Source organism: Cyclopterus lumpus, chromosome 23 (assembly GCF_009769545.1).
Source record: "Cyclopterus lumpus isolate fCycLum1 chromosome 23, fCycLum1.pri, whole genome shotgun sequence".
NCBI classification, from domain to species: Eukaryota; Metazoa; Chordata; class Actinopteri; order Perciformes; family Cyclopteridae; genus Cyclopterus; species Cyclopterus lumpus.
This window is the reverse complement of record NC_046988.1, coordinates 4,166,223-4,192,500: the sequence shown is the minus strand read 5'-3', so window position 1 is coordinate 4,192,500 and position 26,278 is coordinate 4,166,223. Positions and strand designations below refer to the sequence as shown.

The following is a 26,278-nucleotide window of genomic DNA, read 5'->3' as shown; positions in this document are numbered from 1 at the left end:
CAGCGCTATCTGAGGCGCTATCTGAAGCCCTGATCGCAACACACAGGCTACATGAGAGATGATGTCCAACATACAGTGTTTGTGTTCTTTACTGGCGCTACACTATCTGTAAAACCACACGCAACAACATTAAAGCACTTCTACTTTTGAACAGCGTTTTGTGGAAGTCTTGGCAGCGTTTTGTTTGTTCTAGGCCTCCTGCTGATGCCCCTCCTCCCTATCTCCTTTTGTTTACATGGATCGTGGTTACACTGAAAAAATAAATAAACAGAATTATCTGGATCGTGGTCCAAGCCTACTACTCATCATTCATATATTTCTGTCATATTCATTGAATGTGTTGTAACTCTGTAACGCTGTTCATTCTGTACACATGACATCTATTGTATCTGTCCATCCGGGGAGAGGGATCCTCCTCTGTTGCTCTCCTGAAGGGTTCTTCCCTTTTTTCCCCGTGAAAGGGTTTTTTGGGAGTTTGTCCTGATCCGATGTGAGGTCAAAGGTCAGGGATGTCGTATGTGTACAGATCTGGTGACGGTAGATGGTGGAAGGAAAGAAAGGCCGACAGAGATGACTTACAACATATTTATCCTTCAGTGGGCCCTCCCCCTCTCCGAAGCCATCCATAGGCTCCCATGTGATTCCCCGCCCTCATTCCTTTTCATTACAATTCCTCGTTATTCCACTCTGTTATCTCTTCCTCTTCCTCCTCCTCCTCCTCCGCTCTGGTATTTTGCTATACTTTGCGCTGCCACTGTCAGAAGCAGCCGAGCCTCAAGGGACGATACGCTAATCTGCTTTTTGAATACAACTGTCAGCTGGTATCACAGCCATTGAGTTTTCTTTTATAAAAAATAAATAAAATGGACCCTAGATGTTTTGTTATAGATAAACGTCTTCCCTTTCTCTTCGTGGCTATCCACGCACTGTCATCTGCTGTGATGAAATAAATTCTGGGGGAACATGAGGGAATTAAGCGTCGACAGGACACCCAGGTGTGTTACACAGTGTGACACTTGAGCTAATGACTGTTACGGTTTTCCCACGGAGGGCGTTTGGCTGCACCGTAGGCGTGCTGGCTACGTGTGAGTCATTCTAAGCCGCCTAAGAGCCTTTCCCTGAGGGCAGCCCCAACACCTGCTTACACATATTTTTATCTCGATTCATCCAGGAAAGAGGGTGTCCTCCTGCGCCATTCTCACGGCGGAGCTTTTCCTATTTAACGTGGTTAACAGGGCGGCCCAACACCAACAACCTAGCCACCAAATATACTATCAGCATTTTACAAACTTTTTTGTTTGGTCATTCGGCTATTTCATTACATTTTCTGTCAATTCTATGATACATATTGGTCTAAACGCTGGTTCTTCACATTGCCAGGCTACACTGGGGTCACTGAATCGCCCCAGTTCCCACAGACAATACAGAGGACATCCCTTTATGGTCGCAATCTCTAGTTTCAAGTCTTCTTGAGTAAATTATGGTCCCATTTAGAGTAAAATAGGCCATAAAGCAGGGAATGCTTTCGGCCCGGCTCACTGTGATTGACAGGTCGCTGCCGCATACGCTGTTTCTATGTCACTCCTCCGCAATCCAAATATTGTCACTTCGGTTCACTGGTTGCAAAAAGCCAAGATGGCGACGGCCAAGTCGCCGAACTCAAGGCTTCAAACTGGCAGTCCACAAACCAATGGGTGACGTCACGACGGCTCCGTCCACTGTACACACAGTCTACTTCAGATATATACAGTATACTTCAGATTTAAAACTAAGTTCAATGATGCTTTCAATGTGTCTTCTTTGGGACAGCAGAGCAGGCACTTAGTCACTCAGTGGGTACTGAGAGCAGAGCAGTAACAAATGTACCACTAAATATCTCCCGGTGACTTTGAGAGGCCAGCTGCCTGCGAGAAGACGATTAGCGACACCGCTCAAGTCGCCACAAGTCTCCTGAGCGCCAGCAGCACCGTGTCGCCCTTGCTCACCAAAACACAGTCATCCCACCAACCGCCAACTTCACCGTAACAAGCAACATTTGTCTCTCTCCCTCTCCAGCAGCAGATACGTGGTCTCGGCACAGCATCTCCAGCTTTGCCTGTGCTTCGCCGTGCTTTCATAACTGACCAAAATGTAAATCGCAGCGGGACACCCGGATGAGTTGCCCCGGACCAGAAGAGCGTGAAGTGTTTCTGATGTGTCATGCGACAAACAATCTGTCTCTTTTTATGTGCAACTAATGGAACAGCAAAACAAAATCTGCACCTCTCCCCAAAGATGTTGGCAGCGTTGAACATACGCGAGCGGCAGCACAGCAGGGGGCCACACAGCTGTCGGGGCAGACGACAGGCTTTCAACTCTGGGACATTATGAGCTGGATGCGGTTTGCCCAGAGGCTTAATATAGAGCGCTGATCCGATAATGGACTAAAGTTTATGATCATTAATACTCAGAGGTCTGGATATACGTGTCAATCTGTGCGGAGAGGTGGATGCTCCCCCTCCACACACACACACACACACACACACACACACACACACACACACACACACACACTTTCACATTAAATGCATTTAGTGATGAGGAAAGTCCTGACAGCTGGCAAAAGCAAGTGTTTCATTTGCAGCATGTACGAAGAGGAAAAAGTGACTTTGCCATTCTGCTGCTTTTAAATGCTCTGCTCAGTGTGTGTGTGTGTGTGTGTGTGTGTGTGTGTGTTTAGGGGGGGTGCCATGACTGTAGCTCAAATTTAGTAGCGCTGAGATGCCAAACTGAGATCAGCATATTCTGCGTCGGCGTGTTGAAATCCTCCGCTCGTCCATGACCAGCGGACAGATATATATAAATAAATATGTCCAAAAAAACTAGTAAGTGCACCTTGAGTGAAGATTAATTTGATTAAATAACAAAGTCAACATCCAAACAGTGAGTAGCGACACAAGTATCATCGAGGTCACAGTATTGGCATGAAAAAACACCACAACAACCACGTCATCAACAACGTGTTCTTGTCAACAACAGACGAACAACAAGACGAACAACAACGTGATTGTTGTCGTACATCAGCAGGATCAACAATGTCATCATCATCATCATCATCATCAGCGGTTCATCACAGCAACAAACAACGCAGATGATTCCTGCGACATCAGCGATTCAGTCACCGACATGATGTCATCGCCAATGCCATCAACGGCAAGTGCGAGTGCTACATTACTCCGACGAAACTGTCGCCGGCGGCAACGAGGAACAGCGACGACCAATCACAGCCTCGGGACTCGACAGAAGCAAAAGGAGAGGAACGAGGACAGATGGACGCAGGACAAGCCTGCCGACTCGCACTCCAGTGTGGCTGAATTTGTCACTCACACACACACACACACACACACACACACACACACACACAACCACACACACGCACGCTGTTAGAAGCGTGGGCTATCTGCCCACTGATGAAGTTGGTTTTGTCACATTGCAAACAATCATCTTTTGTCCTATTTATAAAGACGCTATTTATGAACAGGGATGAAAGAATGGAAACTTTCAAATCTGCATCTTGTCCTCACTACGCTGTCCAACAAAAACAAACAAACAAAAAGGAAAGGTTTAATAACACAGGGACACACAGCAGGGAGGTGTATGAAAGAGCTTCAGACATAAAGAGGGAGATATAGAGACATAAAGAGAGAGAGGATGGGTCGGATGGGTTGGGGTTGGGGGGTGGGTGGGGGGTTCAGCTCTGCAGTCCCAGAAAACAGTGGAGAGAACAGTGCCAGCAGCAGGGAAATGGAGCAGCAATTAAGGGCAGCGTGCCCTAGATGGCACAGTGACGTCCCACAATGCACCACCATCACGGCCGCCACTTTACTTTAGGTCTCTATCCCACTCACTCACTCACATGCGCGCACATACACACACACACACACACACTTGGAGAAAAAAAACGTGTTGAGCAACGGCACGCTGAAATGTGCTCTCCCCTCTTTTCGGCCTTCACTCTACTTCTTCGATCAGTCTCCCGCACTCGTTCTTCACTGCGACCCCTCCTGCTGAGCAAGCTGTGGCCTACCTGAGACTCACACGACATCCCACAATGCACCACCATCACGGCCGCCACTTTACTTTATGCCTCTGTCCCACACACACACACACACACACACACACACACACACAAAGAACACACTCTTTATATTGAATTATTGAATAGGGAGCGACAGGGACACACACACACAGACCAGGGGAGGGTAATAAGACACCGAGGAGAGCCTCATGTACATCTCTGCAACCACACGCACACACACACGCACACGCACACACACACACATGCACACGCACACACACACAAAGAACACACTCTTTATATTGAATTATTGAATAGGGAGCGACAGGGACACACACACAGACCAGGGGAGGGTAATAAGACACCGAGGAGAGCCTCATGTACATCTCTGCAACCACACGCACACGCACACACACACGCACACGCGCACACACACACGCACACACACACAAGCCAGTGGGGGATATAGTGCGAGAAGACAAAATATGATGGATCGGTGTTAGTGCAAAACTACAAACTCATTTCCAGGTTTAAAGGCTCATTTTTGATTGGCTGCTGCTTTCATCCCAACTGTGTTCGCTTTGTCACGTTGTCACAAACTCTCATCTGTTTCCATCTGAGTCACAGCCACCATCTCTCCTCTTCATCCTCTTCATCCTCTTCTCCTTCATGCTGCTTTCCCATGCTAATCGCAAATCACTTCCCCAGCTCACTCACTCACTCACACACTCACACACACACACACACACACTCACACACACACACACACACACACACACACACTCTCAAACACTCACTCACTCACACACACGCACACACACACACACTCTTCCTCTTTTCTGCTGATGCATCAAGTTGAAAGATCCGTCAGCAGCTCTGGTTAATGTGTGGCCGCAGCATGGCTGATTTGGATCATTGAACCTGTACTAGCCTGCATGTTAAGTGTGTATGTGTGTGTGTGTGTGCGTGTGTGTGTGTGTGTGTGTGTGTCTTTTACATCTGGTGCAAATATCAGGTGATCTGGAACGACAAACTTCGGCCAGCGAGCCATCCATCCTCATTCAGGCATTACACAACATGATTGAACTTCCTTCTATTGGGGGAAGTTTTCCTAATCCCTGCTTAGTTAATCCCAATCTGCATCCGCCCCACGTGTCCCCCTCCAGGCTGCCGTCCAAACAGACGCAGCTCATTCCCCCACGGCAGGAAAAACTGAGCAGGCAGACAGTCGCTCACAGGGACAAGCTGTCAGGGGTTTTAGAGCGGAGGAGGAGGGACGGGGGCGTCGTCGACCTGCATTCTGTTTGAATGAGAAGAGGGGAGATGGAGCAAGGAAGAAGAGGAGGAAGAGAATAAAGACAAGACATGTCCTAACATGGAGCTGGAGAGGATCAATCTCCCCTATGGCCCAGGTGAAAGAAAAAGAAAGGCTGTGAGTGGACCGGTGAGAGCGATGCTGCTGCCGAAGCCCTGCTGTCATCAACGAGAACATCCCCTCCAGGACGTGTGCCAAAAAGATAAACCACTGCATCTCTACGAACTCACTTTCAAGCACCACAGTCATCCTTACTCATTGCCCCTATAAACACAACATACAGCAGAAGAGAGTGCACTAAAAGCACAGGAACACTCGAGGAACCATAGTCACGTTATTAGGGAGCAAAAGAAACGCTATAAACATGTCGTAAAGTTACTATGTAACGTTACTACTCCACATGCCATGACACCCAACGTGGACACCACTTCAGGCACACTTAAGTCATTTTATAGACATGTGAGAGGAATGTGTGGTGTTAATTTTAAAAAGCACATTGAGTCAGTGTGTGTGAAAACAAGTTAAATGGCCCACATAGTAAAATAGTTCAAATGGCTGTCAGAAAGTGATGATAAATGGTTGTCTGTTAGCTTAAAGCAGCTCGTGGCTAGAATAGCTGACAGTTAGCTTAAAGTAACAGATGAACTGTTGAAGAACAAAGCTACGATGCTAAATAGTGACATTGCGACGGTTAAAACCAATAAATGGGTGCAGTGGTTGAAGTATAGTGAGTATTTAACACACTAGATAAAAGTACCATTTGGCCAGTTGGGTACACATAGTGGAAAAGTAGTGGAAATAGCTCAATTAACAGAAGACAGTGGCATCGTTCACTGTCCCTCTGGAGGACCGCTGTGAGACTGTGACGTCGCTCAACACAAACAGGAGCACAAAGAGACAATAATTAGTGGTGAAAAAATAAATAAATAAATGTAATTAAGCCCCCCAACAAGCCGACAGGAATACCACAGAAGAAACGAGTGTCACAGTCGGAGTGTGTAAGGTGAGTGCTGAGGTAGGTTTCGGGTCCCCATGGTGATCTCATCGCTCACTATTACGGTCTGCCCGCTCACTCCGGAGACCCACACATGGACTCTGAATACCGGGGGGAGCACCGCCGGTACATCGCAGATACTTCCGAGGAGAAGTTAGTCAACTCACGTGCCGAGGACTTCTTTGAAATCGAAAGTCTTCTTGATGTCGTCGACCTGTTGTTTCCACGTCTCTCCTCTGCCGCAGACTCCGTTCTCCCGAGCCATAGCTGCTTCTAACCGGCACGAGTCCGACCGACACCGGGCTGCGGGAGGAGGGAAAGGAAGAGAAAAATAGAAACGGAAGGAGGGTCTAAAATGAAGAAGAATGAAGCCGAGCTGAGTGTAAGATGTGTTGGAGAGTCCCGGCAGTGTGTGCTCCTCTGCTGCAGCAGGACCATGTGAGTCCTCCAGCAGGTTCCTGTGTCCCTGCTGCCTCCCTCCTCCTCCTCCTCCTCCTCCTCTCTCGATCCCTCCTCCTCCTCCCTCTCCTCATCTACGGCCGCCTAGACAGCGACTGTCAAGTTCACGAGGAGATAACAACGCGTCCCGTTAGAGCTTTCAGAATAAAAGCCTGTATATTTACATAACGGAGGAGCAAAGCCATTCGGCTTTTTATTGTGGATGTTCTGACGAATAATATTGCTATTGCTACTGCTATTCCTTATCATTGTTGCGTGTTAATAGTACTTATCACCATAATTACGAGTATTACCCAGTAAGAGGACCAACAATATAACAAATCATCATCATACACAGTTCTACGAGCTTTATATACATAATTAACTTAATAAACACATACAATTAATAGCAGAATCAGGTAAGCAAGAAACCTGAAAGCAGGTTCAACTAGTAGGCGACATGCAGAGAATATGAATTAATAATGTATAATAAAAAGGAAGAAATAAAATGACCTCACAATATATCACATTGCGTAGTCGAACCAGAACATATATCAGTTTGAGGATGGAGCTTTAATCTTGTAATCCAACAATTTAACGCTAAGGCTAACTTATAAATGTCACCCATATCTAAAACGATTAATTCCGCTGAGCTTTTGTTTTGAAGTCAAAATGTCACAATGTCCTGTATTGCGCTGGTTACGCAGGTCCAGCTTGACCGCGGACCTGATGCAATTGTCTAAACGTCGTTAATTGCTGCACCGCCGGCACTTTTTCAGGCCTCCTCCTTGACATTAACATGTTTTATGCATTCAAAAAAAACCTCGACTCCCCTTGTTTATTCCCTGTGTCAAATTGATAACTGTATAATTGCACGAGCCTTATTGTGGCAGCGTGGGTTGTTGACGGCAACGGGGACCCGACAGAGGGGGAGAGGTGTGTGTGTGTGCGGGTCCGGTCCGGGCACGGCAGCGCTAAATTCGCAATGCACCAACTTGCTGACAACCAGCGTGCGCCCGTCACCGTTTGGGATTTCCCCTCGAGCCGTCGGCGGGGGGGGGGGGGGGGGGAAGGGGGGGGGAGCAGCGGTGACGACCGGCTGCAGCTACACGTTCACCTGGGTGTAACCGGCCCGCATAACACCTGGATTACTAGTGTCCGTTTGCAGAGGCGCACTGAGCCCCATCCCCCTGACTGACAGCTGCAGGCGGTGAGGTCAGCTCAGGCCGGGTTACTGCTCACAACACAGACACACGCACACACACAGAGAGAGAGAGAGAGAGAGAGAAAGAGAGAAAAGGGGGGGGGGAGACAGAAAGAGAGAGGACAATATGTTGCAGCCTCAGCTGCTCATGAGTATTCTGTCTGCAAACTACTGCAGCTCTTCCTCAGCAGCAACCAAGGAAAACTCCCCCCCCCCCCCCCCCCCCCCCCCCTCCCTCCCCTCAGCATTTACTCCATGTCAGCCAATGTGACCTCCACCCTTGATGGAGAGATGATTACCCCGGCTGCAAAGGAAGGAGGAAGACATCAGAGAGTTATTTTTGAAAAAGAGGATGAAGACGGAGGCAGACGAAGGCCCGGTGCTCTTGATGGCAGTTTAATCACCGGCTGCACATTTGAGTGGTGCACCATAATCTCAAGGCCGGCCCGAGAAGCACTAAAAGGTGTCACATCCAAGGACCCAGCTCCCCCCCCCCTTTTAAGTACATGGGATATATTATCGATTTTGACACATCAGGCCGGCCCCAATTTCATCCCATCAGCTCAACCAGATGCCGCTCAGGTCACAGCCGTGAACCCATAGGTGACCCCCCCCCCCCCACCCATAAGACACTTTGACATGTCGAAGATGGATTAATAACGCAGGCGATGGATGAATTACTGGTTCTCTTTACGCCGTCGCAGCCTACTGGGACACTTGAATAGCACAGAAGCCATCGCTAATGTGCTTTTCTTATGACCACATGTCAAAACGCCTGCTGTGTAGTGTGAGTAAATAATTTAAACTGGTTAAATTGCCAGAAATGGCTGTTTTAATACCCTTGTTTGACAATCGTCAATCAGACCTTTTTTTAATAATGTATTGCGTTTCTCTTATAAACGTATATTACAGCGTTATAACGGAGAACTAGTATATCAGCACTGTGCTCATGACGGCCTGTTGTTTGGTTCTGGCTAAGTGGAGTACAGACTTTTAATAATAGCTTCTTTTTCTTTTCGCTAAAAATAGCTCCCGTGTCTAAAAATGGCGGCGATGAGAGCCGTGAGACTGAACCGAAGCGCGGAGCGGTGGCAGGCTGAGGAAAAAAAAGAACTCATAAGAGCTGAAGAATCAGGTGATCGTTCTCTGTGGCTTTGTCACTATACGAGGACCCCGGCCCCTTTCTATTGGATCCGTTGTTAATGCAAAATATTGATTAGTGCAGCTTGAAGTCACAAGGCTCAGTCTAACAGTCATTAATGCAGCGATGGGAAACCACATAAACCTGCTTCTAAATCTTCTGAGGAAAACCAAATATGCTTTACGTGAATCTCTGGAGTTCGCCACTGGCTAAGCTTTGCATTTACTGGTACAGATACTGAAGATCCTCGTCCTCTGGTTTGTTTACAGCACAATTTCATGAAAAAACAGAAAGATGATTAACGCGCAACAACATGTGCCCCGTGCACCGTTTCCATCCACAGCCCTTCACCCGGGGAGCTGGAACTCATCACACCAGCTCTTTCCATCTCCCTGGAATTACTCAATCAACCCAGCGAAGGAAAGGAGAAGAAAATTTTAAAAAAAAACTCAAAATGAAGTGCCGTGCTCCGAGCATGCAAAGCTCATTTGTCTCCCGGCGCAATGAGAGCTGGTGCGTAAAAAAAGAAAAAGGCCCAATCAATTTTTAATGTGCTAGTTTACAGCACCCATCAGACGTGACAGCCGAGCCAATACTCAACAAGAAGTTTAATGGTGTTTTTTTCTGTTTTTGTTTTTTTTACAGGAGCAACAGTCTACAGTGATGCATGATGGGAGGGGAAAACAGGGCTCGAAAAGTGCGCCCGAAGCCGCTCGGAGCAATGAGCGTGTCGAAACTGCTCGGAGGGAAATTGGCCTGGGGGAGGGGGGTGTGTGAGTAAGAATAGAATTAAAATTAAAAAGGTGACTGTTGCAGCCTGACAAACGTACACGTACGGTGAAATGTGCACGCACACACACACACACACACACCTTATTTATTATTTAATCCGGGGATGCTATCTGGGCTGCAGTAAAGATACATTAACTAATGTACACACTTATTTGAAAGTATAAAAGCAGGCATTCTATACAGTGTGTGTGTGTGTGTGTGAATACATTGTTTTCCCTCTATAAAAATAAACCACTAACAGACACTGCAGAGGCCTCTCTTCCCCGTCTCACCGAGCAGTAGACGCCGTCGGAGGCAGAGAGCAACCCGACAGAAAATGAACCCTCAAAGAGCTCCAGCTGTTAATTCGACAATTCCATTGGACTAAGGGGGGAGCTGCTGGAGGAACACGTCTGTGAGAGGGTGAAAGAGTCACTGCATGCAGGGAACATCGTGGCTCTTCGGGTTCCAGGTACACGGTGTCACTGTGGAGCGTTCTCCTCCTCCTCAGAATCTTCCTGTTGGCTTTTCTTCTGTTCAGAGGAGACAGAGCACGAGATGAGCTATGACTTCCATACAATCACACTTATTTTTGCAGCCAGAGGAGTCGCCCCCTGCTGGCCATTAGAAAGAGTGCACGTTGCACTCATCAGGTGGCGCCTGGTTCCAGAACAACATCTCACCAGTTTGAGGAAGTCGATGAGTTTGTAGGCGTCCTCTCCGCTGGAGAGGTCGACAAAGTCTCGCGGGATTCTGTAGCTCAGACAGGGACTGGGCTGCACCGTCACTTCGCTGGTGGTGCAGCGAAACGCCGGGCCGTCCTGCACGCACGGAGAAACCACACAGTTGCCACAAAACAGCTTTCAGTATTGATTGACATCTTTTTTTTTTCTTCATAGAACGTGTTTGTCATGATGGCCGACCTGCTGCTGCTGGGCGACTTCCCCACCAGACGTCAGCTCCTCCCAGCTGAACAGCAGCGATTCCGTCACCTCCCCGAACGGGTTCACGTCTATCAGCCACACCCTCCCCTGCAACACACACACACACACACACACACACGTGTCACTCAGTCTGCAACTTAGTTGCTTTTTATTATTGACCATATCTAAACTCAGTGAGCTTACCTGGCTGTCTCTGTAGACATCAAACACAACTGTAAATAAGACAAAAGCAAGAGTAAACAACAACAGTCATTTAACATTCACATTATCTATATATATATATATATATATATGCTTCACAAAGACAAAGATAAACTTTTCATCCTAGAATCAAATGTTATGTGATCAATGTTCCCCTGCATTGTCTTCTGTTTAAAACCATAAATATGTAATGACATGCATGAAGAAAAAAAAGCAATGTTTGTTCCTGAGGAGAGTAAGAAAGTGAGAGAAAGAAGAAAAGGACGTCAATGCTCACAGTCTTCATCCAGGAACTTGTACTGGATGTGCTGGCTGAAGAACTCCTGCACGGCGTGAAGGATGTGCTCCTCCTGCTTCAGGAGGTGCTGGTAGTGCTGGGTGTAGTCTCTCTGGGAGATGGCTGGGAACAGACACACAAACACGTCATCACTGGTACGATGGAGAGGCACGTCTCTCCTCAGCGGCTCATTACACGGATTGCAATGGAGAAGTGACGGTGTTCTCTTTAGTTAATAAGGAAGAACTCTGACATTTTAGGTAGTAAAAGCACTGCATTTAAAATGTATCAAAAACGTATTAGCATCTAAATGTACTTAAACTAAAAGCACTCGTAGCGGAGGGTTATTACCGATCAGTTTGTTTTCTTTGACGAAGCAGCGAAACTCTCCGCCGGGAATCAACTCGCTCCACTTTCTCAGGACCAGCTGGGCACAGAGGACAATTTGACCATTTAAAATAACTATTAAACACAAAGCTAGTGAACGGAGTATTTAGTTTAAAAATACCTCATAGTTTACGACTGGATCAGGGGAGTCCTGGTCACTACATACAAGGAATCTGCACAAGGAAATAAATGATGGTTACGGCTGTTAAACAGATAAAAGAACATATATATATATATTTTAAAACAACAATGCATGTTCTGTAGCATAAAAGGGCGGGAGGGGGTATGATTCCTAATTACAGTGTTGTGACCTTTACGAGAGAAGTTGAGAAAAGACTCCCAACAAACAAGCATATTGGTTTCTCTAATCACACACACACACACACACACACACACACAGCACTAAATGTTTGTCACGGAGCGTTGAGAGGTATAAATCTGCAGCAGACTGACATCAGCCAAACATAACCAAACCTAAACAGGGTTTTTTTGTGAGGGAGGGGGGATGTTAAATATGTGTGCGAGGCTTACGGCTGGGTGAGGTCGTGGGTGATGAAGTCGGAACTTTTGAAAAGCAGAAATATATCGCTGAGGCTGTCACACTGCAGGGAACTGTTCAGAGCGATCCAGTTAGCGTCCTGAAAGACACACACACACACACACACCTTTTCATTTAAGGAATACTTCACCTACAAAATTACCATTTGTATTTTAAAAAACGCAACCTTGAATTCTTGAGGAAGTCTTAGTTTTTTCTCAAGCCTCCAAGGTTTGAACCAGGAGCCCCCCCCCAAAAAAAGATTTTGCTGATATTAAATGTGTTAACGTCCCGATGAATTCACTTTAAATGGGGGCTGCATTTACCAACAGCAGAGCAATGTGTGTGTGAGTTTGTAAACTGATGTTTTGCTACCCCCATTGATTCTGTTTGCCGTGGAGGTTTTCATCAAGAACTCAAGGTAACACCGGGGTGAGTCCCTGATATATGGATATAAAGCAGATGCGTGCAGTATTTTACCCGTGGAGCACTCCAGTTGAGTTTGGGAAAGACGCGTCCACCCAGGGCGTTTATGGCCTCCAGCACCTTAGAAGTGAATTCTGGAAACTCAGGAGCCTATCACACACACACACGCACACACAAAGTCACATCATCACATGGCAGTCACAATAACTGCATTATCAGATGATATGCATGGGGTAAAAAGGGAGGGAGAACACTTCAAGCTCATGTAAATGCAGATTTCAGATTTAAATGTTTTATCAGGTGGGCAAGAAACTCGACAGGTTTGTTGGGCCTTATGAAAACAACATTTTTGATGAGAAGCATCGACTGTACTCACTGTGACAGTGGATGTTGTCTCATCATCTGACCACTAGAGGGAAGCAGAGCACAAGAAACAGGGTCGTAGGGTAAACGTTGACATTAAACTACAGTTCGGTATAAGCTGTTGGAGCTACAAGTAATGTAACGAGGCATGTGATTATTGAATACATTACAATGACATTGCCCCCTGATGAAAGCCCCTGAAAAACAGACTACAAAACTTCACAACATTTGTGTGCGGATGCATTTATTCACCATTGTTTCAGTATAAATTAACTCTGGTTTCAGCACCCGGTGATGGTTTCAGACTTTAGCCTTTTAAGAAATCTAACAATCAGTCACAAATAACTAGTTTACGTTAAAGACTTCTCAGATTATCGCAGAGGTCTGAGGCCTTTCTGCATAGATCTAAGTGTGCAGATATCTCTCTATTAGATAACCCGGACCACCCTCTTCACCACCTCCTGCAGGGACAGCGGAGCACTTTCTCCAACAGACTGCTTCAGCTCCGCTGTCACAAGGACAGATACAGGAGAACATTCCTGATACAGGAGAACATTCCTGCCAACTGCTATTAGACTTTATAATAAATCACTTTTCTTATTATTTAATTTTCTTAAATGTATGTGACAAAATATTTGACATATTGTTAAGATTGTGAATAAGTGAAACAAAGACTTGTTTTCTTTCCAGCAAATGCGACACAATAAGAGAGCCTACAAGTGGGCAAACAACCACAAAGTCTTTTTCGTACCTGAACGTCTTCCTCTGCGTCAGAGTCGCTGTTGTTAGTGTGTGTCTGCTGTGTGTTATGGTCACTGAAGGGAAGAGAAACAATAGATGGGTACTGGTCAATTTGGCAGCTGCATCGGGGACAAAACAGATCCGGGGATCAAAAAAATGCACATTTCAGTTCTAGGACATATGTGGTGTGAAAGGAAGGGCTGTGACCATAAGAACAGGGTCAGTGTGTAGCAGCACTGCAGAAAACAAAACATCCCGATACACGTTACTCAAATGGTTTAGCATGGTGTTTTCCCATTCACCCCAACAACGGCAACTTGAAGTGTAAGTGTAAGTGTGTGTGTAAGTGTAAGTGTGTGTGTAAGGGTGTAAGTGTGTGTCCTCATACCTCCCAGAGACTACCAGTGTGCCATCATCTAGTAAATACTCGATTACATTCTGAGGCAGTGGAAGAATCAGACTGGAAGAAGAAACATGACATCACAGATGAGTACATAAGTAAACAATACAATAAATAACAGACAGACGGAGGTGAGAGGAAGAAGGAAACATGATTAAAACACAATTATGTAGCGATACACACGGTACATGTGACGATAGTAAGAAATAAAGATGGAAGCTAACTGTTTTCTGCTTGTTTGGTAGCTAACGTTAGCTGTTAGCTGTTCATTTTACAGTATCAACGATGAAAATATTTCTTGCAGTTTCTGTACAAACGTCCGCTGTCTACCTTTTAATCGTGTGTTGCTTAAATATCGGATACCAAACCGAAAACTGACAGTTGACAACTTGCTCCTTCTTCATGCTGCAATATCCTGTCACGGAAAAGAGTCCATCGGTAAATATCTTCCGACCACAGGATGTTTTGGAAAATGTCGGGGTTGTATTCTCATTGAACGCCTTGACATTGTGAGACAATATTGCACACTAAATGCAATGTTACGAATTAATTTGTATCTATTCGCAATACTATTTGCACACCGTCAAAGCTGTGTTGCTCGAATTATGTCATATACTTGTGTTTACAGACGGGGAAGCCTTTTTCAGCTGCACACGTAAAAACCGCTCACTTGCAGCGTAGATCGTTTTATTAAAGTAAGATGATGACTACCCCCACTTTTCATTCTCACAGTTCATACAGCTATACTATTTAAAATGTGACATAATTAATATTGACAGCATAATAAATAAGCACACTTAACAAGACAGGAACCAGTAGACTTGTTGTCTACTTGCTGTCCACTTACCGTATTTATTCATTTAAATAATAATTACAAAATCTTGCGTTACTCCCAATCCGTTGCGTTCATTGGCATGCTATTGGATCTCTAATTTAAGCATGTAGGAGTGACACAATGTTAGCTGGTATTTTATGAAAAGATGAACTATTACATATAGTCTTTCACCACATTGAAGGATAAAACTGGACGTTTGCGGTACCCGGAAGTGGTGGCAGAGTGACTCCTCTCTGCTTCTTTCCAATCTCTACTACTACCACTGCTGCATCGGTGGGTCTTTCACGTGAGTTGAGTTTAGTTCACTCTAAATGACTGTACAAAGTTCAAATTGCACGAGCTCCGAACCCCGATAGCAACCGCTCAGTGTAAAGCAGCTAGCAAGCGTTAAATAAAGAAAAAGATGACTATAGTAAAACGCTAAAAAAAAAGAAAGAAGTAAAAATGTAGCTAATGCTGGGGGTTGAACCCGGGTTCAACTCCCCGCAGCTCACATTAATTGAGCAACTCATGACCAGAAACGTCGGACATTAGCTAGCTCGTCCTATCGGCCGGGAGATGGTGGTTAGAACTCTGTGTTGTGTTTTCTAGACTGGCTCCAAGCGAACTGGCTCCTCTCTTCGACTGAAGCGTCCTCACTCGACCTTCCTCCACGTTTTTCAGTCGTCCCGATCGTGAAGATGAGCAACTCCGAGGAACCCAAAGCGACCACTACTCCTTACGTAGTGAAGGAAGAGGTAGCCTTTTAAATGCTCCTCGTGGTCACTTATTCACCTCATTCCCTAGTATTTACCACAGTTAATACTCCATTTTTGATTATTTATTGTGATCTGAGTATCGTCAATGATGAATTCACCATAACACGATACTAAAGTTGCTGTTGACATCTTCTCCAAGTCAGACATTTCACATTTACACAAAGGAAACCAAACTGCCCTTTTAGATTAATTGATTAACACGTGAAGTGAATGCATTTGATTGGTTTTCTTTGCTTGCATATGTGCAGAAACTACCCATTCAGTACATAACAGGCATGCTTCTGTGTAAGATCAGCAGAGTGGCTGCTCGGTCCTTTACTGAGCAGTTAACGGTGAAGTAATATGATCACACAGCAGCGTGCTGCGTTTCGGTGCTGCTCATAACCGCCTTGGCTCTGTGTGTGTCTGTGTGTGTGTGTTGCAGATCGTGGCAGCAGGGAAATGGGTGAAGCTGGAGAAGACCACATACGTGGACCGTGCTGGAAGCACCAGGTACTGTTCTGTCTTGACTGCCATGACACACACACACACGTACAGTTTTTCCACCCCCTTTGTTTTTCTTCCGCCAGAGTCTGGGACACAGTGAAAAGGACAACGAGGCAAATCAACACCGAAGCAGACGGTGAGCGTGCGTGTGTGTGTACATTTCAGACACACTGCAAAGCCTTCACCCAGGGTTCTTAAGTTCCTTTTGTAGCGTTGCTCGTCACCTCAGTATCACGCTTGTTTTTCTTTTTCATTTGTCTAAATAATGTATCCTCTGACTACAGGAGGTTTGTTGCTTTTATATGTTAATATTACACAAGATAAACGATACAATACCCATTATACGGGAAGGATTATGCAACATATAGCGTCTATGCAGGTTATATTTAAGCAAGTATACTGTTCAACTGTCATATTTTTCTTTATAGATATGTTTTATGTTTTACCTATCGAGCTCGCATTGAGTCTCCCGGGCTGTAACGCACGTCTCCTGCAGGTGTTGGGATTATCGCCCTGTTGAAGCGGACGCTCCACAAGGACTGCGTGGTGATGGTGAAGCAGTTTCGACCTCCCATGGGATGCCACACTCTGGAGTTTCCTGCAGGTCGGAACTGATTCAAAGAGTCCCTCAAAAGAGATATTCAACGTTTCATGTTTCTCAGTCTCCGAGACGTCTTGTTCTTTTGGGAGACTGTTGGGGCTTTTGTGATCTATTGATTTTTATTGATTTAGTAACTTTTTTTGTGGCTTTGCTGTGCCCAGGGTTGATCGACGAGGGGGAAAGTGCGGAGGCGGCTGCATTGAGGGAGCTGAAAGAAGAAACCGGCTACAAAGGGGAAGTAGTGGGAGTCACTCCAGGTATTCAATTCTGTTTATTTGATGTAGCCCAGAATCACAAATTTGCCTCAGAGGGCTTTACAATCTGTACACATACGACATCCCTGTCCCAGGACCTCACATCGGATCAGGAAAAACTCCCCAAAAATAACCTTTCACAGGGGAAAAAGGGAAGAAACCTTCAGGAGAGCAACAGAGGAGGATCCCTCTCCCCGGATGGACAGATGCAATAGACGTCATGTGTACAGAATTACAGAGTTACATAAACACATTCAATGAATATGACAGAATGTATGAATAATTAGTAGTAGGCATGGACCACGATCCAGATTTCCATACTCCATGAAACAGAAGGAGAAAGAGAGCAGGGGCATCAGCAGGACCCAGAACCAGCTCCAGACACAGCCAGGTCCAATGGACCCTGTGAGGCAAGAAGGCACAACGACTCCGGGGAGGAAGCAGAGTTAATAATGTGCAATGGAGAGATGTAAATTCATCCATAAGGAGAGAGAGAGATAAGAGAAGAGGAGAGCAGCCTATAAGCCTATAGCAGCATATCTATGGGCTGGACCAGGGCAAACCTGGTTCTTTTTAAATTTTATTTATTTATGGACCAAACAATGCAAGTAGTAACATTATTTTCTTGATCACAGTGACCTGCATAGACCCCGGTCTGTCTAACTGCACCACCCAGATAGTCATGGTCAACATCAACGGAGACGAGGGGGAGAATATCAACCCAACGCAGCAGCTGGGTGAGAAGACTCATTCACGTATCCCCTGTTCTCTTGTCTCATCACACGTTTACTACTTGCCGTTATTACTGTCTCCTGGGTATGAGCAAAATAAGAGCACTGACCCAAAACCGCACGTGCAAAAGTAGATTGCCTGTAAGATGAAAGAAAACCTGATTTAATTATTTTGTTCTCTTTTGCTCTTCCTTACAGGCGATGGAGGTGAGTTATGGTCCTTTTTGCTATACCAGGAATGATTATTATTCTCTCACAGAGCAAAACCAAGCCTGTATCCTCTTCTTGCAGAATTTGTTGAAGTCCTTCTCCTACCGCTTGATGAATTCCAGGTGAAAATAGATGGTGAGGCTTCAGGTTGTTTGATATTTCTCCCAGAGGCATGACGTTATTATCAGAGTGAGGCTTTCTATTGGGACTAACACAAAAACTCTGACTTATTCTTTCTTTCTTTCTTAATCCGGCAGATCTGCTGAAGAAAGAAAAAACCGTGGTGGACGCCAAAGTGTACATCTTCGCCATGGGGATGGTTCAGGCCTTCTTTAAGCCGAGGGAGCTCCCCGTCCTGAAGCAGTGAAGGGAAGCGTTCATGAGAGAAGGAGGAGGGCTCAGTACACAGGCCTGGAAATATGATAATATGCATTGGAAAAGAAAAAAAAAGGCCTTCCAAATTGTAATAAGAAATGATGTGAAAAGTTGTTGTGGTTTTAGATGCCATGTAACCTCGGGTTTTAACATCCAATTCTATGATGTATTATGGCCATTCATAGAGCAAAATGAAAGATGGAAGATACCATTACAACTGTGTGTGTTAAACATACCGGGCAAAAAAAAAATGTCATTATGAAATGGAAGTCTGAAAGAAGCTTTGGATTTGGGAAGTGAACCTACGAAGGAGCTCTGTTTACGTGTACTGGCCCACTTTTTGGTTGTCAGCGTGGAGGTCCGACCGAACACACTGAAACTTGCTCTGGTGGGGCCAATTGTTTAATCGTTTGCACACTTAACACGGAATATGTTCCAGCCTTTAGTCTCCAACGACTAATAACTTCCAGGTTTCTACATGTAGCTTGATGACACGCAATTTGTATCGAGTGATCAGAAAAACATTCCCAACGTGCCGTTTTGTCGCCTTGATGGGAGGAACCAATTCTCCTCCAAACACTTTTCCTGTTTAGAAAAGCTATTGCCGAAGTTTCAAAGCAATTCTCGCTTCATTTAGTTCATCTTTTTCTCGTGGATACCTTGAAGCACGCATACTCGTTCTGGATTTCTTTTGTCCAAAGGCATCCTGGGAACTGAAGAAACACTCACTTTTAGAGGAAGTAGTCAGTCCCTTAGTTACAAAATAACCCATGCCTTGTGATAATAGTCACAAGTAGTATTTGTTTGATGTACTAACAAAATTGTGGGGGGTGGGGGTGTTCTTGTGTAACTTCACTGTAACAGATGCTGTCGCGACAAGGGCAGGGGCTGATTAGTAGGAAATAATTCATGCTGTGCCTCCAACCTCGCGGTGCAATTAACAGGACATTGATGCTGTACTCGCAACTAGAAATTACGGACCAATTAATAAATGTGATACTAACTTTGCCTTCCCCATCGTCGTCTGTGTCTCACACTGACTTCAGCACCAACTGAGGAAGTGATGGAAGGGAAAGTACTTCCTGAGCGTAGTAGTAGTATGACGTCAGGTCCTATAAATAGCTTTATAAAAGGGCCAATGCTCTGTTGTGAATTGTGACTTCCAGGCACAAGGAGGCCTGGAAGTGTGTTTGGATGAATGCACCTGTCTCTTTCATTTTTTAAATAATGAACACATTTAAAGACACGTTTTTTTTAAACGGTAAACCCTAATGGGTATTAAATGTTTAACTCTCGATTTGTTTGATATAGTCCGAGCACTTTTTACTGTCGTTTCCTGTCCCACACTTTAGATGGGATGGAAAATATCTGCTGATGACCTCATCTATTCATAGATCTCTATAAATATTCCCTCTGAATACACTTTCTGATTAAACAATTTCACCAGCTGATATTGTGTGAATTGCATACATTTTAACACTCACTGGTCTTGGTAGGTAATTAAATACACCTCTGCAGAATAATGGCTCCACATTGTAACTAAACGAGATTTATGAATGAAACGAGGCTATCAGCAGATATTTCCACACTTGTAATAACAATTTATATCCTAAACTGAAATAAAAGGGGACACGTTACTCGGCAGCTAATCTGCCAACCATACAGTTACCAACTTCTCAGTTAAGAACACTTCAAATCAAACTGAATTATGGTGCACATACTTTGATTCGACTGCCACATTTGTCGACATTTAAAAACCTCAAAATAACTGTCGGAAATGCGTAAAAACACAACAGAAAAGATTTCTCCCTCAGAGATATTGCATGATTATGTCAAGAAATCTTGTACATATCAGACACTGCGGTCATGTGAGCCGCACCTCTATTCATGGTGTTACCGTACGGAGGCTTGTTCGGCCCAAAAAGCAAGACGAGAGACCCATTTCTCAGCAATAATTTCTCCAAGTCAGAAACAACATTATTTTTGGACATTATATGAAATAATATTATAACAACATGTGAAGTTACACTAGAGTACTGTTTTTTATTGAAAGTCAGCTCAAATTCAATGGTTATATTCTTAATTTCACAATATTTGAACTGTTATTAAAGCATATCTTTAAAAGGTACAGTTTTTGAAAAAATCAAAGTCTACATTAGGTAACAAGAAATAATGATGTTCATAATTCCCCAATATTCTTTTTTTCTTAAAGCAGATCCTTAAATGTGTATATACAAAAGACACTGGATTGTTATTCAGGAGGACCTCTGCTATGTCCATGGTGAGTTTCATGAGTTATTACTGCAGTTTTTCAGAAAATCAAAGTTAAAGTCAACTAGAAAGAAATAATGACATTCATAATATTCTAATATTTGATATTTTTTAAAAGCAGATCCTTAAAAGTGTATATGAAAATGGCACTGGATTGTTATTCAGGAGGACCTCTGCTATGTCCATGGTTATATATATACATGACATTTTACTGTATGTTTTTTGAGAAAATCAAAGTTAAAGTCAGCTAGGAAGAAATAATGATATAAAGAAATAATGATATTCATAATATTCTACTACTTTAACTTTAATTTCTCTGTCAGTCAGTCCGGAGGCGAGCTTTGCCCCATCGCCTTCAGGTGTCGCGCAGCCCGACGACGACAGGCTGCGGTGGGAGTGCTACCCCGGAACGGGTTCATTTGTTTTCTTCGGGTTTTTGTTGAAAGGTAACTTTCAAGGGGTCGGGGTGCAAGCCCTACCCCCCTAGGACCATTTATGTCTTGTCCAGGACAGGGTATAGTTTAATGTCATATCCAGGACAGATCAGTGTCTCTTCCTCAGTCAGTCAGTCAGTCACTGTCTCCGTCAGTCAGTCAGTCACTGTCTCAGTCAGTCACTGTCAATCAGTGTCTCTTACACAGTCAGTCAGCCAGTCAGTCACTGTCAGCCACTGTCTCTGTCTCAGTCAGTCACTATCAACCCATGGTGCACTATTTACATATGTGATTTTAGAATTCTATAAATATGGTTCAGGCGCCATCTTTTTTCTCTAATTTCAATATTAAATGTCGACGTTTTGATGCCTTCAAACCAAAACAACAGGGTTTCGAACCTCTACGCTAATTGTCAACACATTATGCCGCTCAGATATCATTTTACAGGAGAAATCATTGACTGACAAAATATATTGTTTCCCCAAATGACCTTAAAACTCAAAAAGTTTCACTGATTTCTAAACTGAGAACACTTTTAAGGGTTTAATGGGATACATTAATAATAACAATGATAAATTAAACATAAAAATGGTCTTACCTGCACAGTAACGGTCCAACTCACAGCCCGGTCCCTTCAGCAGGGGCTCGTTCTCGGTCTGGAGTCGTTCGGAGGCCTTTCTCCGGGTCTCTGATGCTCTCGATATTCGTGATCTCGTAGTTCTGTTCGCCAACAAGTTTCGTTTCCAGCAAAAAGGCTCAAACAGTTCAAAAGTCAACGAGTTTTCCTTCCCAGGTTCCGGTTCTCAGGGTTCCGCTCAGGTTAAGTGCAAAGGGACGAATCAGAACGTCCGCGGCCCTTAAATACCTCGGTCCGGTTACCATGGCATTGACGTACGTGCTTGCGTGAGATTGAGCAATACAGAAAGAGAGAAGTATTAATTATGTCCCCACATTTGTCAAATATATATTTGTATATGATTCACACTAGTTATTAATATTTTATTTGTCCAGTTTAGGTCTACAGGAGCGTGTTGTTGCGGTGTTGTTGGCAGTCAGGGAGAGTTGACTGTCGAGTGTCACACCGAGGTTCCTGGCAGTCGGAGTCGGGGCCACTCACTCCGTGAATCGTAACTGACAGTAGTCACGATAAGCTACTTACTAAATACGCCAGGAAATAATAAAGCCTCATATTAGTATTTCGTTTGATATTGTTGACCCTGTTGTGCTTTGTAGATAGGAAAATGCCACCAAAAAAGAAAAGAGATATCCGAAGTTTGTTCACCAGCCAGAGGTTAAGTAGCTACCAAGAAGCCCCGGTCGTTGTTAGTTAGGGTTAGCTAGTAACGTTAGCAGGCTAACTACCCACACAGTGCAAACCTGCATCCTTTTGAGATGCATTCAGGAACCTCAGAAACTGAGGAAGCAGCAGCTGGACCATCAGGGCTTCAGGTGAGGTCTTACATTGAAAAAGGTACTTTGTTTTGAGTGTGTCAAAGCATACACCATAAAAAAGTCCCAGATTTCTACTTAAATGGTTTTAGTAATTGGAAAAATGCCATTGGAAGTTTTAATCGCCATCAAGAGAGTAAAGCACACCATCATGCTGTAGCAACAAATGCATTGGAGAAAACGCCAGTTCACACCCAAATACGACGTGCAATGGCTAAAACACAGCAGGAGGCAAGGCCCTGTCTAATTAAAATGATAGATTTATTTTAAATGTTCTAATATCTAGTGTCCCTACCATTGCTGAGACCAAACCTACGCCCTGGCTTGACTGTAGCGTGCACGACCTGCGGGGACACAGCGACCTGGTGACCCATGTGCTGCTCAGACCCTCCAACCACCTGCAGGTACGCTCATCTCACCACCGTTTGGGTTTCTTATCACTCGTGTTGAGAGCTATTCGAGTAAAACCACCAAAGTAAATAACATTAAGGTCTGAGTATCTTAATTAATGCAAAATCCATGTATCTTCATATGTTCCCCGTTTTCGGGCCAGGGTCAGTCTTCTGGATCTTACACAACTTATCAATTGGTTCCTCACCAGTTTCGTGATGCTCTGTCGCACTTTGTTTTGGTTCCACAGATAACTTGTATACATTTTTTTTTTTATATCCATAGGTCTATAAATCATCCCAATTTCCTCGAGCTGACTTCTTTAGGAAGTTTACTTTGTCTGAGCTGTAAGATTTGTGTTCAGAACTCCGGGTCCCGTGGCCGCAGGAAATTCAGGATTCAATGAGTTAAAGTTTAACAATATTTAATGGCAAAGATAATACTCATGTAGCGTTCATGATCGTGGGGCCAGAAAGGAGGAACTCTCCACAGACGGACTGGAGCTCCCAGGGGCTGTCTCGAGTCTCCAGACCAGTAGAACCATGTCTCCCCAGAACAAATGCTCGGTCGTTAGTATGGTCATGCAAATGAATTCACACCTAAAGGTTAGTTATATTGGTCAGTTCAAAGGAATGCCGCAGTTTTGTTCGCTAAGCCAATTGATAAGCTGGCGAGGTCAAAGCTCACACTTCCGGTCAAGGACAAGAAGTTCCCCTTCAGAATAAAACCCACTATCCTGCCTTCAGAATAAAAGCAACACATTCGGTTTCAATCGGCATCTATTTTAACTATTGTCTAAACAATAAAACATTCATTCATTCTCATGCATCATACAGTTAATCATTACATTTGTCATTAAAACCGAATAATAAAACAGTGATCCTCTCTTATGTTTCATAATACATTCCTCCAGAATATTCCTCATAATATCCCAAATTAATTATCATATCTTTCTTTATGTATTAATTTAAAACATAAACTTCTCTTATCTACATGTGCAAATATATATAAAATCCACTACAACTCAACAGAGCTATAGTCCAGAACCTAAATAACACTTAATTATATAATGCAGAGAAACAGCACACAAAGAGGGAACCAGCAAGTGTCCATGATTGTGAATAGATGATCAAAAACAGTATTTCTGTTGATTGTCTTATTGATCAATCTTTTCAGCACTGATCAATTGCATAAGTTACATCCGTGGTGAAAGACTCCACTCGACATCAAATGTCCTGTAGATTGGAGGCTGTCTGCCTCTGTTAAGGGTTTCCAATGTTATTTTTGGGGATCAGCAACTTAGAATATGTATGCCAATGCACATATTTATGCCAATATCTTGAAGTCACGGTATATCCTAAATGGATATATTTTGCTGTGACATGGAGTATGTTGTTGTTGTTATGGTTCGTCTCTGACCCCAAGCGCACGACAACAGGCAAAACTCAGTTTAGCCGAACACACGGCGTAGTTTATAAATCACTTGGAAAAAACACAAAGTGTCCCCTTATTCCACGGGTGATTGAACATCAAACCCAACAAAACCAAAAACTCGCTTGTAATCCAGGGGAAGGGAAAAAAGCTCTCACCAGGTAATCCACTTGAATGTTGAACAGAAAATAATCCACTCGAAATGACCACAGAGATAATCCACACGGAAGAGTACAGCGACAAAGACACAAGGGGAAGCGTGATTACCTCCACGGAGATCCTGGTACGAACTCACAACGAGCTACTGAGAGTCCTGATCTTTTAACCCCCAGTATATGATAACAGTAATTTTAGTTATTCTTATTTTTTTTAGCTTTTAGGATGTTATAATTATGTTATGTAAAGTGTCTTTGAGTATCACGAAAAGTGCTATATAAATTAAATGCATTATTATTATTATTGTTGTGGAAGTCCCACAAACCTCGGAACATCAAACGCCCTCGTGTCTGGTTCCTGATATTAATATTATATATTAAATCCGTAGCCGCACACGTACAGCTTCTCCAGGAACTGGATTACGGCGACTTCCAGACTATCAATTTATCCTCCATAGTTTCTGATTCAACGGCATGACATCAGCGATATCTCAACGCTGAGAGGCTTTATCGACACAGCCTCACACACATAATATTGTGAAATTATGAATATAATCACTGAATTTGAGCTGACTTTCAATTAAAAACAGTACAGTAGTGTAACTTCATATGTTATTAAAATATTATTTAATATAATGTCCAAAATAATGTTGTTTTTGACTTGTTATATCAAATTGGACAAAACATTGCTTAAATAAGGGTCTATCTCCCTGCTTTAGGGCCATACAAGCCTCCGTACCGTAACACCATGAATAGAGGTGCAAAATATTCATAAGCGATATATGTTCTATTAATTATAATCATTGATGAGCCACACAAATAAGTTAATATCGTTTTAAATCTGTACTCCGTAGGAATCTCTTACTCTCTCCCACTCTTTGGAACTGACAACCCTCCCACAACGGACTCTGCACCTGTCCGTCGCAACATCCGCACCCTCTCACCCTCTCTGGCCTCGTCTGTTCTGTCAGCCCTCCCTTCAAATGACTCCTTCTCACTCATGCAGCCTAACTCTGCCACTGACACTATCCTCTCTACGCTATCGTCCTCTCTTGATTCTCTCTGTCCTCTTACGACTCGAAAGGTCCGCAAGTCCTTGCCAAGAGAGCCACTATGCGAGCATCAGAAAGGAAATGGCGAAAATCCAAACCCGCCGACGACCTGCTCGCCTATCAATCTCTTCTCTCCTCCTTCTCTGCCTCTATCTCTGCAGCCAAAAGTCTGTTCTACCAATCCCGAATCGAATCCTCTTTTTCTAACCCCAAAAAGTACTTTTCCAACCTCCTTGACCCCCCTGGTCCACCCCTCCCTCCACCCTTCTACCACGCCACTTTGTTGACTACTTCACAAAAAAGATAGACGACTTACGCTCCTCATTTACTAATCCATCTTCTATAACTACACCTCCAGTAACTTCATCTTCTTCCTCCTCGTTTTCCTCTTTTATCCCCCTCTCTTCCAATTAAGTTCTTACCTTGGTAACCTCTGCCCGCCCAACCACCTGCCCCCTTGACCCCATCCCGTCTCACATTCTCCAGTCTATTGCTCCTGACTTTCTTCCCTTTCTCACCCATCTTATTAAGACCTCCCTCTCAACCGGCTGTTTCCCTAACTCTCTGAAGGAGGCAAGAGTCAACCCTCTCCTGAAGAAACCCACTCTCGACCCGTCTGAAGTCAACAACTACAGACTCCCTCCTCACC

The 26,278-nt window shown here is 44.2% G+C and overlaps 3 protein-coding genes across 7 annotated transcripts in view; 1 reads left to right on the top strand and 2 right to left on the bottom strand.

Moving 5' to 3' along the window:
- Positions 1 to 7,847, bottom strand: part of camk1da (calcium/calmodulin-dependent protein kinase 1Da) — a 37,605-nt gene extending 29,758 nt beyond the window's left edge. Inside the window, exon 1 of the mRNA XM_034526621.1 lies at positions 6,534 to 7,847. Coding sequence (XP_034382512.1) covers positions 6,534 to 6,631 — 98 coding nt within the window. The 5' untranslated portion in view covers positions 6,632 to 7,847. The remainder of the gene's footprint in view (positions 1 to 6,533) is intronic.
- Positions 7,848 to 9,739: 1,892 nt separating this feature from the next.
- cdc123 (cell division cycle 123 homolog (S. cerevisiae)) lies at positions 9,740 to 14,639 on the bottom strand. 2 transcript variants are annotated; one of them, XM_034526623.1, is made up of 13 exons: positions 14,528 to 14,639; positions 14,186 to 14,257; positions 13,808 to 13,871; positions 13,070 to 13,102; positions 12,748 to 12,843; positions 12,261 to 12,367; positions 11,851 to 11,902; positions 11,694 to 11,769; positions 11,343 to 11,465; positions 11,048 to 11,076; positions 10,844 to 10,951; positions 10,604 to 10,741; positions 9,740 to 10,453 (listed from the first exon to the last, which is right to left on the bottom strand). In XM_034526623.1, exons 1-13 carry the CDS (start codon positions 14,599 to 14,601, stop codon positions 10,403 to 10,405), a joined length of 1,023 nt encoding a protein of 340 aa, XP_034382514.1. In that variant the 5' UTR covers positions 14,602 to 14,639; the 3' UTR covers positions 9,740 to 10,402. The 2 variants fall into 2 exon arrangements, with proteins under 2 accessions (XP_034382514.1, XP_034382513.1); XM_034526622.1 differs by lacking the exons at positions 10,604 to 10,741; positions 10,844 to 10,951 and having other exon boundaries at positions 9,740 to 10,021; positions 10,959 to 11,076.
- nudt5 (nudix (nucleoside diphosphate linked moiety X)-type motif 5) lies at positions 14,066 to 19,742 on the top strand. Of its 4 annotated transcripts, none has more exons than XM_034526624.1 (11): positions 14,066 to 14,121; positions 15,214 to 15,305; positions 15,624 to 15,769; positions 16,215 to 16,282; positions 16,360 to 16,412; positions 16,773 to 16,880; positions 17,039 to 17,134; positions 17,767 to 17,868; positions 18,061 to 18,069; positions 18,154 to 18,207; positions 18,330 to 19,742. In XM_034526624.1, exons 1-11 carry the CDS (start codon positions 14,081 to 14,083, stop codon positions 18,437 to 18,439), a joined length of 879 nt encoding a protein of 292 aa, XP_034382515.1. In that variant the 5' UTR covers positions 14,066 to 14,080; the 3' UTR covers positions 18,440 to 19,742. The 4 variants fall into 4 exon arrangements, with proteins under 4 accessions (XP_034382515.1, XP_034382517.1, XP_034382518.1 ...); XM_034526626.1 differs by lacking the exon at positions 14,066 to 14,121 and adding an exon at positions 14,208 to 14,287; XM_034526627.1 differs by lacking the exon at positions 14,066 to 14,121 and adding an exon at positions 14,626 to 14,635.
- The last annotated feature ends 6,536 nt before the right edge of the window (positions 19,743 to 26,278 follow it).